General features: G+C 36.2%; 1 protein-coding gene across 15 annotated transcripts in view; it reads left to right on the top strand.

Moving 5' to 3' along the window:
* The window catches only part of LMO7 (LIM domain 7), a 235,219-nt gene that overhangs the window by 87,268 nt on the left and 130,916 nt on the right, over nt 1-17,035 (top strand). For all 15 annotated transcript variants that reach the window (XM_074387590.1, XM_074387591.1, XM_074387589.1 and 12 more), the window contains exon 3: nt 12,207-12,276. In XM_074387590.1, the coding sequence (XP_074243691.1) occupies nt 12,207-12,276 (70 nt within the window). The remainder of the gene's footprint in view (nt 1-12,206; nt 12,277-17,035) is intronic.

Genomic DNA, 17,035 nt, shown 5'->3' with positions numbered 1-17,035 from the left:
ATGGATGCATTGTACAGTTAGCCAAGTTTGCCACCTTTGGGAAGAAGGGAAAGGCAGGCCTATGGGGCATAACGGTGAAATCCTGGGTGAAGGTAGAAGTTGCAGAAGTGAGCAAATAAATTCTAAGAATGTACTTAATTTCTCACCCACATTTTTGAAAGCACTTAATTATTTCAATCTAGACACTTATTGCACAGGCATTTATGCTATCTGTCCACATTTAAGCAGTGAGAATGTATGCACTAGTACTTAGAGATTTTTTTAAATCCTTTTGAAGGAGTTGTTTGCAGGAAAGGTCTGGAATCAAAGGGCCTAGGTTAGATTTCTTGCTCCATTACTTTTGGATCTTTGAATAAGTCGCTTCACATCTTTGAACAATTGACCAAGTGACTTAACATTTGAACCTATTTTCTCACCTGTAAAGTGGAGATCAAGGTACTTGATATGCCTAATTCACAGGGTTGCTGAGTTCAACAGTATGTATACATATTAAGGTTTTTATAAACTATCAAACTTGGTATTAATACAAGTTGTTGCTAGAGGATGGGCATGTAAATAACAGTATCTTGTCAGTGCTGTTAGCAGGTGTTCAAACTTCTTTGTCTTAGGGTGATATTATTAATTTGTTCCATATGAAGTTGCTGGTACTTAACCACTTGTGACTGACTGAAATGTCAGTTTCATATGGTTTCACCTAATGTATAGCAGGACAGACACGTGAATAAGGGTCAGGAATAAAGTTTAAAGTGTGTTTCTTGTCATCTTCCAGTGTCATATTCATGGGAATATGAATAGTGTTTAAATTAGTTTGACAGTGAGTCAAATAGTGTTTAAACTAGTGTAAGTAGACCATGTAGCGCAATTGGTCACTAATGGGAAGTTATTTTCTCTTAATTTGGAAACTGTATGATTGAAATGTATTCTAGTAATGTTTAGAAGATGGAGGGGAAACAGTGCCTATTAGAAAGAGGCATGTGACCTGCAAACTACCTTAGCTATTATTTGATGTTTGCAGTAAAGAAAAGCCATCAACCATACACCCCACAAGTTTGAATAAGAATTGGGTAGGTTTTATAGGAAGTTTGCCTATGAAGCACAGGGTTTCTTTTTAGATTTACAAAAGCATGTATCTCAAATACGTGATCTTTTCAAATAAGTCACTTTGCAGGTTATATATTTCTAGTAATGAACTCATGTTCTTAATGTTTTAGGCATCCCACTTTGGGGGCATTGAGCCCATAAATAGGTCATTAAACATGTTTGATAGTGATACCCAGTTTTTTATTTAAAATGCAACTTATGCACCAGGCTGGGCTCTGAATGATTGGAAGTGATTTCCGAAAGCTATACCGAGCCTGAAAAGATCAGCATAGTGTGACCAGGGAAGATATTCAGAGTTGATGAAAAGCTATTGTGAGCACAGGCAGTACAGGTTAGAATAAATATGTAATTTCTACCTTAATGGCAACAGCAAACATTTGGATGAATGTTTAGAGTTATATATATATATATATATATTTTTTTTATAAAAGAGTCACTTTAATTCTCAGACTTCCAAAGCTCATTCTAATACTGTTTTCTAATTGGAATAACACCAGTTGAGAGTTTTGCGCATTACCACATAAGTCTAATCAATTTCTTAGTACCCAGTATTCTTTAATGTTTCCCAAAAGTAGCTTAGGTAAATCTTAAGCCATGGTAATCAGCAATTGTAATTTACTGTGGGACACCGAAGTACTCCATAATATCTTTACTAAAAAAATCTTTCTCTAAATTGTGAATCACATTGTTTATTGTCCCTGGTTAATGATGACACATTCATCTAAAAACTGTGGTGTTAACAAATGAAAAGTCCAGATAAGTAGATTTCATGTGAAATCTGTAATTGAGGAAAGCCCGGCTGGTTGCTCTATGAAATGGTTAAGCAGGCACCGTTGTTTGTGGCCTTATCCACCTGCGTTTTATATATAATGCCTGAGAGGAAAACAAGGTCAGCTGTTTAGAGGTCTGGTATTACAAGCTCTGACTTTTTAATTAATGCTAACTATAGTAAACTATTTGTCTTTCAGGATGTTTTACCCACTACAGAGCCCCAAGTGTTAGCTGAAATATGATTGGGATATTTTTAAAACCTGAATTCATTTTCATACAGGATAAGGCTGACTTCTATGTGGCTCACTGCCAGAATCATATTTCTTGTGAAATATAGGTTCTGCTTGTTGCCTATTAGAAGCCTCTAGGCATTCTCATTTATTACCAGCATTAAAGAGTTTTCTTAATATTTCATTCAGTAATTTCAGCAGTTTTTAAAAAATCCATTAGTAGTACTCTTTCCTTTTGAACTGGTGTTCTGAAATATCAAAGTGAAAAGTTCAAATAACTTATTATAGCTTTCACTCAATTGGAAGTGTACTGACATTTCAGATACTCTAAAGTGGGGATAAAGTGTGCACTGAGGTTTCAGACAAGATATACATTTGAGTAATGAGGATGGTTATGTGTGTTCATTGCCTTTTAATCTGACTGACTAATGAAGTTAGTATCTTTCTGTCATTTTAGTGTCATTTAGTTTGACTGTGGGATCTTGTGAGTTGAGGGCTAAAAATACTCCCTTGATGAAAGTATATGGTTGTCTCTCTTGGCTTTCCTAAACAGTGAGATGGGAACACTGTCTGATATTTTGACTTTTCTAATTAATAAAAGGATTGACATGTGTGTATAAGATGATTTTAGGTCCTTGTTATAATGTACTATGAATTTTATTAGTAGCGTTCATTAATCTGTCTTCTATCTTCCGTATTTCTTGGTGTTCATGTGGACTGCCTTACGTATATTTTAAAAATATACGACAGTGCAAGACTCCATCTCAAAAAAAATACGTAAAAGATGTGTCACTTCGTCACTGTCCATGATCTTGTTTTACCCTGGGTTCTAGCAGAATTACTCCTCTTCTCTAACCATACTTGGTTGAGACGTAAACAGCTGATGATATCAGTAATTTCCCAGTTACTCATCTTATGATGGCAATCTCGGAAATATTCAAATGAAAACACTCCCTTTTTTCTCTGATGAAGAGAGATTTGCTCGATGATAGTCTGATTGGGTGTGTCACTGATTAGTCAGTCTATACCTCCCATCCCTGGAATGATCCCAGGTCTCTGCCACAGTCAGCCATGCATCAGAAGTTGATGCCTTTTTGAACACATGGCTCACATTAAGAACACTGTCACCAGGTCTTTTCCCTTTCTTGCAGCTTGGAAAGACCAGGAGCAAGATGTTCACCCCTATCGGTATGAGAGATCCTGTTTCTATTTGTATTATCCATGCGACCACAACTATCTGCCTAAAAATACTGTAATATTTTATTAAAGATATATAACATATATTCAGTGATATATATATATATATACACACATATATATATACATATATATTTATTGTTTTTTTTACGAACACTACTGTTTACTGTGGGACACTCAGATGATCATTTTAAGGCATTGGGTAAGTTAGAGAACGTTGTCGCTTGTCATTCCTGCCAAGAGAACTCTATCTTTTTGCTGGAGTTGGAGATCCCCACCCACACATAGAGTGCTGGTGATATGGATAGGTCCCTGGGGCTTCTGCTCAGTGCTTCATGGGAAACCCTGAGGCTTTCAAGTAGTGGGAAAGGCCTTTTTCCTTAGAGGTGTTTCTGGTTTGAATTCCCTAAGGAGGACAGTTGCTTACATTCAGTGCTCCAGCATGCCATTGCTATTTATTTACGCTGATCTGTTTTTATAGCCTTTTGAAATTTTGTGAAAACTTTTTCATTACTATCAAGTAATATAAGCCTTGAAGTTTCCATGTTACATGATAGTCCAGCAATAGGCAAACAATGGTGCAAGGGTTCAAGTTCATAAAAATGAATGTAAAAATGTTAGTGTGCTTTCTCTTTGTGGCAGTATTTTATGGTTGAGATCTGCATGCCTTCTGTTTAAGCATCACGGTTCATTTCACCTGTGATGTAATACCTATACCTAGCAAAAACATGACTTTTTTTTTTTTTCAAAGAAAGAGTATATCAAGTTAAAAGTCAGCTTGGCAAATATCAACTTAAAAATTCACTTCAGTTATGATAGACACACTCTAAAGACTCATTTCAAGTTTTGCAGAAGTTTTTTTTTTTTTTTTTTCTCAAATATTGTGGCCTCAAAGTTGAAGGTTGAAATCACGGAGAGAGACTGATACATCACTCTCATTTACCTGAAGGATTGAGAGGAATTTAGTAACATTACTTCATAGTTAGATAGTACAGGAAGCCAGATTCCTTTTGCTTTCTGTTGTTTTTGTTTTGAAGACTTTTTAATAGAACAGTTTTGTGTTCACAGAAAAACTGAGGGGAAGGTACAGAAAGATCCCATGCTCTCCATGCCTCCACACATACACAGCCTTCCCCATCAGCACCATCCCCACCAGAGGGGTACATTGGTTAACAGTGGTGGACTTACCTTGACACAGCATCATCACCCGGAGTCCATGATTTACATTAGGGTTCATTCTTGGTGTTGTATGTGCTGTGGTTTTGGTTAAATGTGTAATGACATGCACCCATCATTATAGTATCACAGAGTTGTTTCATTGCTATAGAAATCCTCTGTGCTACTCCCGTTCATCCCTCCATTACTTCTAACCCCTGGCAACCATTGATCTTTACTGTCTTTATGGTTTTGCCTTTTCCAGAATGTCACGTACTTGGAATCATACAGGGCATAGCCTTTTCCGGTTGGCTTCTTTCACTGAATCATATGTACTTTCTTCCATGTCTTTTTATGGTTTGATAGCTCATTTCTCTTTAGTGCTGAATAACATTCCGCAGTCTGGATGTTCCAGAGTTTGTTTATTCATTCATCAAATGAAGGCCATATTGGTTGCTTCCCAGTTTTGGCAATTATGAATAAAATTGCTGTAAACATCCATGATATAGTTTGGCCCTGTGTCCCATGGAAATCTCATGTCCAATTGTAATTCCCAGTGTTGGGGGAGAGGAGACCTGGTGGAAGGTGATTAGATCATGGGGGCGGATTTCCCCCATGCTGTTCTCTTGGTAGTGAGTTCTCACAAGACCTGATGGTTTAAAAGTGTGTTGTACTTCCCCCTTCGCTTGCTGTCTCTCCTTCTCTGCAATGGTAAGACGGGCTTGCTTCCCCTTTGCCTCCCACTGCGGTTGTAAATTTCCTGAGGCCTCTCAGTCATGCTTCCTGTTAAGCCTGAGGAATTGTGAGTTAATTAAACCTCTTTTCTTCATAAATTATCTAGTCTCAGGTAGTTCTTTACAGCAGCATGAGAACAGACTAATACAATCCATGTGCAAGCTTTTGTGTAAATGTACATTTTTAGCTCCTTTTGGTAAACATCAAGGAACATGATTGTTGGATCATATGATAAGAGTATGTTTCGTTGTGTAAGAAACTGCCAAACTTTCTTTCAAAATGTCTGTACCATTTTGCATTTTTACCCGCAGAGAATGAGAGTTCTCCTGCCACATCCTTGTGAACATTTGATGTTGTCTGGGTTCTGACTTTTGATCATTCTAATAAATGTGTAGTGGTATCTCATTGTTGTTTTAATTTGCATGTCCCTGATGATGTATCAGTGTGGAGCATCTTTTCATGTGATTATTTGTCATCTTCATGTCTTCCTCAGTGAGGTGTCTGTTAGGGTCTTTGGCCCATTTTTTAATCAGATTTTCTCATTAAATCAGATTTTTAATCATTTTAAATTAGATTTTCTCATTGTTGACTTTTTAAGACTTCCTTGTATGTTTTAGATAAGAGTCCTTTTTCAGATTAGTCTTTAACAAATGTTTTCTCTCAGTCTGTGGATTGTCTTTTTATTCCTTTGACATGTCTTTTACAAAGCAGATATTTTTAATTTTAATGATGTCCACTGTATCAATTATTTCTTTTATGAATTTGTGCTTTTGATGTCATAGCTAACAAGTCATTGTCAAACCTAAAGTCTCTAGATTTCCTCCTCTGTTTTCTTCTAGTAGTTTTAATAGTTTTTGGTTTTATATCTAGGTTTGTGATCCACTTTGAGATCATTGTTGTGAAGGGTGTGAGGTCTGTGTCTAAATGCCCTTTGCGTTTGTGGTGACATTGGGAAATTGTCTACTACTCAGTGAAACCCATTAGTACTATAATTACTGAGGGTCTCAGAATAAGAGGTATCTGCTCTGAGACTTCTCAAGCTTTGCTAGACTCACTTCAGGATGCTTCAAGCAGAACAGTAGGGCTGTAAAACAAAGTTCCATCATAAGAAAGTGATGACTATAAATTACTTTGGTACTGATATTGCTGTTCCATACACTTTCCCATGTTAACATTTACTGTTAACTTTTACTGTGTGTTGTAGGTAATTCAGCAGCATTCAAAATTACTGCCATAGAAATTCTAGAAGTTAAACTTACATCAATTTTACTAGCAATATTTGAAAATATTAAAATACTAATTTCAAATTTCAGTAAGGCATTTATGTAATTAAGCTAACAAGTCCAAGTTAATATATCTGATGGCTTACTTTTGTGATCAACACTAGCAATAAGAGAATATCAAAGATTGGCTTGTCTGGTAACAACAAAAAAATACTAGAGAGGAGTGTTTTTGTTAAAAGCAAAAAACATTTCTAGCATTTGAAAGCAGAGGTAAAATATTAAAAAATTTCTTTATAAAGAAGATAGAGATTTTGAATCATGTGCTTCATATTTCACAGAAATATTTCTGCATTAAAAACGAGGCAGTGGATTTTAGTAAATATTTGTAAAGCACCTGTGAAATGCCAGGTGTTTTGCTAAGTGCTAGGCGATGCTGTTGTGGGGAGAGGGTCATCTGTGCCTCTAGCAGCTGGACTGTCTGATTGCTCTGCTGCTGATCCCAGCATAGTGCCATATTTAGTACACATTAAAATGCTTAAGGAACAGAATTTGTGTTTAGAGGAAAAGGAAGCAAATGCATTAATGCATATAGTGGATAAAACAAAAATCCTGTGTGAAATAGGCACAAAGACCAATAGAACAGAATAGAGAATGCAGAAATAAAGCCAAGTACTTAGAGCCAACTGCTGCTCTTCCACAAAGCAAACAAAAATGTAAAGTAGGGAAGGGACACATGATTCAACAAATGGTGCTGGGATAATTGGTAAGCCACAGGTAGAAGAATGAAACTGGATGCTCATCTTTCACCTTATAGAAAAATCAACTCAAGATGGATCAGAGACTCAAATCAAAGACCTGAGACCATAAAGATTCTAGAAGATAACATTGAAAAAACTCTTCTAGACATTGGCTTAGGCAAAGACATCATGACCAAAAACCCAAAAGCAAATCCAACAAAAACAAAGATAAATAGATGGGACTTAATTAAACTAAAAATCTTCTGCACAGCAAAAGAAACAATCAGCAGAGTAAACAGACAACCCATAGAATGGAAGAAAATCTTCACAATGCGTACATCTGACAAAGGACTAATATCCAGAATCTACAAGGAACTCAAACAAATCAGCAAGAGGAAAAACAATCCCATCAAAAAGTGGGCTAGGGACATGAATATATAATTCTCAAAAGAAGATATACAAATGGTCAACAAGCATATGGAAAAATGCTCAACATCTCTAATAATCAGGGAAACACAAATCAAAACCACAATGCAGTAGCACCTCACTCCTGCAAGAATGACCGTAATAAAAAAATTAAGAAAAAATAGTTGTTGGTGTGGATGCAGTGTAAAGGGAACAGTTTTACACTGCTGATGGGAATGTAAACTAGTACAGCCACTGTGGAAAACGGTGTGGAGATTCTGAAAGAACTAAAGGTAGATCTACCATTACTAGGTATCTAACCAGAGGAAAAAAGTCATTATATGAAAAAGATACTTGCACACCCGTGTTTATAGAAGCACAATTTGCAATTGCAAAAATATGGAACTAGCCCAAATGCCCATCAATCAGTGATAGGATAAAGAAGATATGGTATAAATATATATGCCATGAACTACCACTCAACCATAAAAAGGAACAAAATAATGGCATTTGCAGCAACCTGGACGGGATGGGAGACCATTATTCTAAGTGAGGTAACTCGGGAATGGAAAACCAAACATCGTATGTTCTCAACATAAGTGGGAGCTAAGCTATGAGGATGCAAAAGCATAAGAATAATGTATTGGACTTTGGGGACTCGGGGGAAGAGTTCGGGGGTAGTGAGGGATGAAGGCCTACACACTGGGTACAGTGTCCAGTCCTCCAGTGATGGGTGCACCCATATCTCAGAAATCACTACCAAAGAACTTACTTATGTAACCAAACACCATCTGTTTCCCAAAAATGTACTGAAATAAAAAATAAAAAATTAAAAAAGCAGACATCATTGCTCTTTAATTGGTGAACAAAATGTATTATCTTTATTATATCTTTAAAAAATTTAGTCATTAATAGAAGTTTGATAATAGGAGATATTTAGAAAATGCATATGGAAAAGATATTAGAAATATGTATGTGTGAATGACAGTACAATAATTCACAGGTTAAAAAGTTCATTCAGTGTATGTTATTCAAAGTCATCTTTCTTACTCATTTTGAAAATCTTTGGAAATAGGAGCTCAAAAGGTGTCCATAAATTTTGTACCTCAGCTGAAAAATCTTTCTGATAAAGGAAAAAATGAAATTTAGCATTTAAAACTAGTTTCTGGACACTAATAGAAACAGAGCATCAAATTCTGGTTCTCACTAAAACTTTTATAACTGAGCCAGACGTTATATAGGGCTTTATGTACAGTTTTCTGAATTTCCTCTCTGAGTTATATTTAAAGTTGGGTTGTATTTACTGACAAGGCTTTTGAACAGAGCCAACTCTCTAGTATCTGTCATTGTGCAACTCCTTTGAAGGGAGTGGACAATGTGTTTGAGGCTGAAGGAGGGGAGTGAGAAGAAAAGCAAGGAGGCGACTTGAGAGATACCTTTGTGTGGGGAGCTGTGATATCATGATACCATAAATCAGGAAGTTTATAAACAATAGTCATTTATTTATCACAGTTCTGGAGGCTGGAAAGTCTAAGATCAAGGCACTGGCATATGTGGCATATGGTGGGGACCTGCTTCCTTCATAGACAGACTTCTCACTGTAATTTCATGTGGTGGAAGGGCCAAGGCAGCTTTCAGGAGCCTCTTTTATAAGGGACCTAATCCCATTCGGGAGGGTTCTACTCTCATGACTAATCATGTCCCAGGGGCTCGCCCTCCTAATACTGTTACTTTTAAGGTTAGGATTTCAAGGTATCAGTTTTGGGAAGAATGTGAACATTCCGATCCTAGCAAGGGGTGATCTGAGGGAGGAGAGAAGTTGCTGGCTTTACCTGTGAATGCTCTGCCTTGGGAGGTGTCAGATTACTGGGTGCTTTCTTCTGGTTTTAATCCTACCAAAAGAGCAAGCCTCTGATGCACTAACCAAGCACATAACCAGGCTCAGGCTCTGGCCTGAGGAAGGCAGAGAGAATTCTACCTAGGGCTAGAGAGCTGGAGCAAGGGGAAACAAACAGATAAAACGGCTCTTTGACTGATTCTAGATCCTACTACACAGAGGTATCTGGAAGGTTATTATGTTACCTGAATCTCGAATCGAGTCAATTACCTGAAGCCAGTGTTACCTTAGGAATTCCATATGTGTGATTGAAGAATGCTTATTATGCAAAGAAGTTCTACTTGTAGAAAAGAGTATTTCCATAGACAGCACTTGTTTTTGATTTGACATAAGATTATGCCCCTATTTCTCTAGGCACACTTCAATTTCACAGAGGTTTAGGTTTTGTAAGACTCACTGTTTTTCTCCTTAGAAGAAATATTCTAAAAGGTTTTCCTTTAATTGTATATGAAAATAATTTTTGATGATTCATAATTTAATTGGATGTTCAGTATTTGCCAAGACTACATGTGTCTTTTCTCCAGCTTGTAGTGTTTAGAATAGATGACCATTGTAACTACTAACAAAATAATATAGCATTTTCCTCCAGTGACTCAACATTTTAGAGGCTAGTTTGTGTGTTATTCAGAGTGTTGTTTTTTCCTCATGGTTATTTCCGTGTTTGCATATGTGCTTGAAGGTTTAGGGTGGAAAAGGAATGCTAATCCATGTGCGTATTTTGCTTCTAAGCAATAGCTTTGGAACCTTCTGATGAGGTTAGGAGTTAATTAACTTATTACTGGGAGACATCATTTATCTTTTCTATTTCTTTTAGCTGTATCTTCTACTTTCCTTGGCTGACTAAATTGAGAGTAGGTGATAACATTAATTCTAATTCCAGAAACTGTATTTTTAGAAACATACTTTCTCTTACAAAACCTGTAACATAAAAATGATACGTGATATAAACAAGTAAACTGAATGACCTGGTCAAAGTCACCAGTGACTCAAATAGGTGGAGCAGAAATTTATGACACTCTTTCTCCAGCCAGACTTTCCTGGCATTTTATATGTTGCCCCGGCTCATAATGGCCTCCAATTTATGTCATTTAAAGATTAAACTTCAAAATACAAGTTATTATAAGAAAGTCAGTGCCAAGGTAGTGGTCACAAACTGCAAATCGTTTCTTGATTTATACTTGCCAGAATTATGTTCCCATTCAATAAAATACTGCAGTTATTAGTTCTATGCATTGCAAGAATGCCACCAGTAATGGAAATAGAGAAATACCTTGTTCATAGGAAACAACTAGAAGAATTAATTAGGAATTATTATTTCTGATAAACTTACTGAATTCTTTTCTGCCTCCTCAGCTAGTGATTAAGAAAAAAAATCATGTGGACATGAGGGAGAAAGCTTTCCTTTCTACTTGGCTTTCTGGGTACAAATCAGAAATTAGGTGCCAGGGAGTAATTATTGTTCTATCGAGAGGATGGTATTACTAACTATATTGACTAACTTGTCAAATGATCTTTGTGTGTAGAAACTATGAAAACAGAAAAACATCTTTTGTTCACCAAACTATGTCTTCATAAGCCACTGTTTTGTAATTATGAATCCTGCCAAACAACATTCTATAGGTTATTACATCAAGACTTTTGTCTTTTTTATTTTTAGCACGCTCAAGTGTATATAGAAGTCTTTGGAATGTTGAAGGAGTGACATTCCACAGGCTTCAGATTTTCTTTTTTTCTGCTTCCCATTGTGCCAAGGAGACACGTAAATTCAGAATGTTTAATGATTTCTCCTTTATTTGCCTTCTTTCTGGAGCTCTGTTGCAGAGTAAAAAATTGTTTCTTGTGGATGGGTTTTTGAATAGGAAAATCAGTTTCAAGGTAGTGTTATTTGACAGTGATTAATGATTAATTAACCAAGCTAACATTAATAGAAAAACATTTTTAGAGCATTGAATTTCTACATGACCTGGCACAGTGTTACTGATCAACAATAAAAAAAAGAATTCATAATAATCTAGATTTGGAAGCAAAATTGTCCTCAAGTTTCGATTGTCAAAGCCAATTTTCTTTTTTATAGAGTACGGAGACATATATATCTTTGCAGTATTTTTCATTTTAATTTAAACTTGTTCTGTTTAAAGTACTAGACTCTGAGGTAACTTAGTTAATTTGGGGTGTTCTGGTATATTTAATTTAATGTTCGCCCAGTCATTCTGCTATGCTAATAAAGCAATCAATTATGGGCTTGAATGAATTATCAAAAAGTTAGTTGACTATTTGTATGAGTCCACTTTATCTTTTAAATGTGGCAAAATAATATGGTTTTGAAGCTGCCTTTAAAAATTATCAGTTTGAGAAAAAAAAATCGGTGAAAACTATTAGTAGAAAATAGTATTCTTTGGATGAAGTGAACAAAATTATGATGAAGAGATTCTTAAACTGGTAACTGAAATATAAGCAAATATTACCTTTCTTTAATAAATGTGAAACTAACTCTTTGAAGGATGGCTTTGGACATTGAAATAGGTCTGTGTCCACACATGGAGAATATAGAATAGCGAGGACCACTCACCATTGTGTGGGGTGTTTTTCTTTGTCTCTCAACTTGATTTCTTGTTTATTTTTGATGGGCTGTTGGCTCTGTATAACACATATGGGGGAGGGAGTAGTGATACGTGTTATTTTTGAGAATGCTAAAAAATCACTAAATGATATTGGCATCTGTTAATTATTGCATATGTTATTTATTTACTTTCAGTTTGATTAATAAGCTTAAACCTGGCATCATTAAGAAGATCAATAGACTGTCTACACCAATAGCAGGACTGGTAAGTAGTAAATTTTCTTCACAACTAAATTTGTTTGTCTTCGAAATGTAAAGAGGTGGGCATAGGCAGGTTATTGTATCTGTAATTACTGTTGAAAGTAGGTTATAGTCTTTTTGTTCAAGCAAAGTGTGGTGATGTCCTCCTTATGTCTGTAGTTCCTTTCTCTGTTTCCCTATTGCCTGGAGGCTTTTATTTTTTAATTGTTTATTTTGATTTGTGTGCCATCAGGCTTCATATGTTTCCTTTCTTGGCTTATTTCTTCCACAAATTACATTTGTTCAGGGTCACCATCGTTTGAAGCTCAGCCCCATGTGCGCTGTTTGCTGGCTGCCGCAGGGGTGCCCCAGACTGTGAGATGTTCACCGGTGGTTATTTTTCTGCCACATGATGCTTTTGCGTTACCCTCAGCCAGCACACAGATCCTAAGTGCATTTGCAAGTTAGTCAAAACCTGCTAGCTCTGTTGCTTTATGTAAAAGATTTTCCACCAAAGTCCTGTGTGAGGCTGGACAAGTCACTGCCACAGTAATATTACCCATAAAATAGGTGTGATGGTTCTGTAGATTCTTTCTAGCTTTCAAATCAGGAATTTGTCTATGAAATGTACCCCACACTATCCCAAGGTAGCTATTCAGATGGGGTAAAACATTTCAGAGGACAATAACGGTATGGGGCTCTGTCTGTGGAAATAATTTACGATCAAATACAAATGATGAATAATATTTAAAATGTTAGAAATCCTTAAAAATCAACAGGATGATAGGAGTCAGCTAAATAAACTCCAAAAAACACTGAAGTTTAAGATAGCCAATAATTGGAATGTGAAAACAAACCTTCCTATTTTTAGACTATTCATGCTGTTTATAATACGTTCAGGAAACTTGTGTTTGTCCGTTCATGTGTTTACAGATGTTAAAGGCATGAGTATTTAAAGTTAGCAGATTTGCAGAAGTTGTGACAATGTCATTAAAATCTGGGTGTTGGCTGCAGAGTGTTTCTCAGAACGTATCTGTCTAGGAGAGAAGGAATGAAAAGTTTTTAACAGTTTTACTTCAAAACATAATGCATATAAAGTTCCCAGAGCAGTTGGGCTCCAATATTAATTCCTCCCCTCCTACCAAGTTGCCTCCGTTCTATGTCTATCATGAATAGACAGCTGACCTAACAATTTTATTGGTTTCAAATTTGGTTAGGTTAAAGAAATTATATGTATGTGTGTGTTAGTTTAAAGAAATTACACACACACACACACACACACACACACACAATTTTCTACTAGTAATATAGTGAGTCAGAAGAGGTTTATTTAAAGAATAAAATGGAAAAAAATTAATACTTGAAGTCTTTTTAGGAGGAAATGTTCAGTTTAATAAAACAAATGAGCTTTATTTAAAAATGACATAAAATATTTTTATATAATGTACTTTTAATATTAAGTTTCAATAGTATTGAAAATATTTTTTCAAATGGCTTGAATTAAATAGCTTATTGCTTTAATTTAAAATTGTTATTTCTTGGATCAATTACATGCATTTTAAAGCAAATTAGACTTTGATCTCACACACCCTGCATATTTGGAATGCTCGAATTGTAGTGGTTTGTTGTTGGCCAGTGGAGGTTATATTCAGTTTTCTGATTGTATGATTACATGAAAGCACAAATGTGTTTTATTTTTAAATTCAAAGATCTCTCCAAGTATTCCTATTTCAAGCATCAGAAATTCTATCTGGTTGGGATTTTATCTTTAGAAATTAAAGTGAACTGTATTTCCGGTATTTTAAATAGGAATATTTTTTGAATACAGGACACAGAGCATTTTTGATTGGCTGTGGGAGCATAAAAGTGACCACAGCTGCAGAACTGGGCTAAGCCCAATTGGTTTGAAGTTGTTATCATGCCTCATTTGACTCCTTCTGATGCCTGTTTGTCAAGATAGTTATATTGAAACTTTTCAAAGCCTTAATTCCAAGTATGAATTAGGGCTCCAGCAGGCACCCGGGAGGGTCGTTATGAGGACTACAAGGATCATATACAGATAGTCTGATATGCAGATAGTCAGTGAATGTTTTTTTAACAAATAATTGAGTGCCTCCTAGGTTGAAGTTTTTTCTAGTTTATAGGTATGTATCAGAGGAACAGAGACAGTCACAAACCGTGACCTCATAGAGTTTTACATTTTAGTGAAGGAGGGGAGTCCAGGCAAATAAATTAGCAAACAAGCAAGAAAGCACCACATAATAAGTGTGCCACAGAGCATTACAGTGGTCTGTGACATTTGTTGCATGCCTATGAGCAGTTGTAGTGGGACTATGAAGACTGACCTCTAAAAATTCCTTCAGAAGGAGGATGTTAGAAACCTTAGCTGACACTTACAGAAAAAGGATGAATAACCCGAGCCAGACTTGTCATACTAATCATTTTTGTAGTCACAGCATCTAGCACAGTGACTGATACATATAGGAGATCCAAGATTTACTAAAGAAATGAACAAGATTTCCATTGTGAAAAATAATAGATTCTAGAATTGGATCTTTGATGGGATAGTGCTATAGGTTGAATTGTGTCCCTCTCTCCCAAAATAAATATACTGAAGTCCTAAACCCCAGTACCTTAAAATGTGACCTTATTTGGGAATAGAGTTGTTGGATATGATATAACTAGTTAAAAGGAGCTCATACTGGGGTAAGGAGGGCCCCTAATCTAATATGACTCATATCCTTATAAAAAGATGGCCTGTGAAAACACAGACACACAGGAAGAATGCCATGTATTGGAGTGATGCTTCTACAGGCCAGAGAACACCTAAGATTGCTGGAAAACTATAGATTTCATAGGGAGTGTGGCTTTTGCTAACACCTTGATTTTTGACTTCTAGCATTCAGAACCGTAAGACAGAATATCTTTGTTGTTTTAAGCCACCTTGTTTCTGGTATTTTGTGCCAAAAGGAAAAAATACCGAATATAGCTCTAGGAAATTACTAGATAGGTACATGTTTTAGTTGATACTTGATGTAAAAAAACCAAACAACTTTTTGCTTTGAAATAAATAAAAATTTATAGGAAATTGCAAAAAACAGTACAAAAAGGTCCTCTGTACCCTTCACCCAGTTTTCCGCATTTCTAGCACAGTTTCTTTAGTGTCTCTTAGTTGAGGTTCCCAAAGAGGAATCTGAACGGGTTAGGCTACTTTTTCTTTGAAGGCTGCTGATATCACAGGTCACTGGCTAGCCTGTGGATGAGCTCCATAAGAAGACAGTCACCTTGGCCAAATGAGCTGTGGTCAAGAGTGCTAATTTTCTTTGACTTATTCAGTTCAGGTTGAGGTGGGTTCTGTGAAGGAGCTTTGTATAAGGTAGATACACCAAGGCAATTCAAATATAGTAAAAATTTCTGTGTAAAGGTTTAAGCTGAGTAGTTACAGTGTTCCACACCCCGTCTTCCATTACTCCTTTCTTACACCCCTTGCTAGAGCTATGTTCTTCATCCAAGTTACCTCAGCTACCATGTGTATTTAGGTTTGGTGTCAAGGCAACACATTTACCTTTTGCATATGGACCTGTGGGAAAAACATGGAGGACATCCCTTGAGCAATGGCAATAGAGAAAGACATGTTTAGATGATTTAGAAAAATACTGAATGCTTTTCTTGAAACATTCATGTAATTATTTATCTTTGGGATGAGAGCAACATGTTTTCCTAGATATTTTCTTGTACAGATAGGGCTTTTTCACTTGGCTGAGTTTAATTTTATAAATACATGTTCTCCATCTCTTCTTTCTGTTATTGAAAAAGCCATGGTTTTTTTTTTTTTTTTTAGTTATTATACTTTTAAGTTCTGGGGTACATGTGCAGATCTTGCAGGATTGTTACATAGGTATACACATGCCATGGTGGTTTGCTGCCTTCATCCCTCTGTCACCTACATTAGGTATTTCTCGTGATGTTATCCCTCCCCACTCTCCCCAGCCCCTGCTATCCCTCCCCTGGCCTCCCAACAGACCCCAGTGTGTGATGTTCCCCTCCCTGTGTCCATGTGTTTTCATTTTTCAACACCCACCTATGAGTAAGAACATGCAGTATTTGGTTTTCTGTTCTTGTGTCAGTTTGCTGAGAATGATGGTTTCCAGATTCATCCATGTCCCTGCAAAGGACATGAACTCATCCTTTTTAATGACTGCATGATATTCCATGGTGTATATGTGCCATATTTTCTTTATCCAGTCTATCATTGATGGGCATTTGGGTTGGTTCCAAGTCTTTGCTTTTGTAAACTATGCCACAGTGAAAATACATGTACGTGTGTCTTTATAATAGAATGATTGATAATCATTTGGACATACACCCAGTAATGGGATTGCTGGGTCAAATGGTATTTCTACTTCTAGATCCTTGAGGAATCACTAGACTGTCTTCCACAGTGGTTGTACTAATTTACACTCCTACCAACAGTGTAAAAGTGTTCCTATTTCTTCACATCCTCTCCGGCATCTGTTGTCTCTAGATTTTTTAATGATCACCATTTTCACTGGCGTGAGATGGTATCTCAGTGTGGTTTTGATTTGCATTTCTCTAATGAGCAGTGATGATGAACATTTTTTTCACATGTTTTTGGCCACGTAAATGCCTTCTTTTAAAAAGTGCCTGTTCATATCCTTTGCCCACTTTTTGGTGGGGTTGTTTCTTTCTTGTAAATTTGTTTTCATTCTTTGTAGATTCTGAATATTAGCCTTTTGTCAGATGGGTAGATTGCAAAATTTTTT

This window comes from Saimiri boliviensis, chromosome 16 (genome assembly GCF_048565385.1).
Source record: "Saimiri boliviensis isolate mSaiBol1 chromosome 16, mSaiBol1.pri, whole genome shotgun sequence".
NCBI classification, from domain to species: Eukaryota; Metazoa; Chordata; class Mammalia; order Primates; family Cebidae; genus Saimiri; species Saimiri boliviensis.
This window is presented reverse-complemented; position numbering and strand designations above follow the sequence as displayed.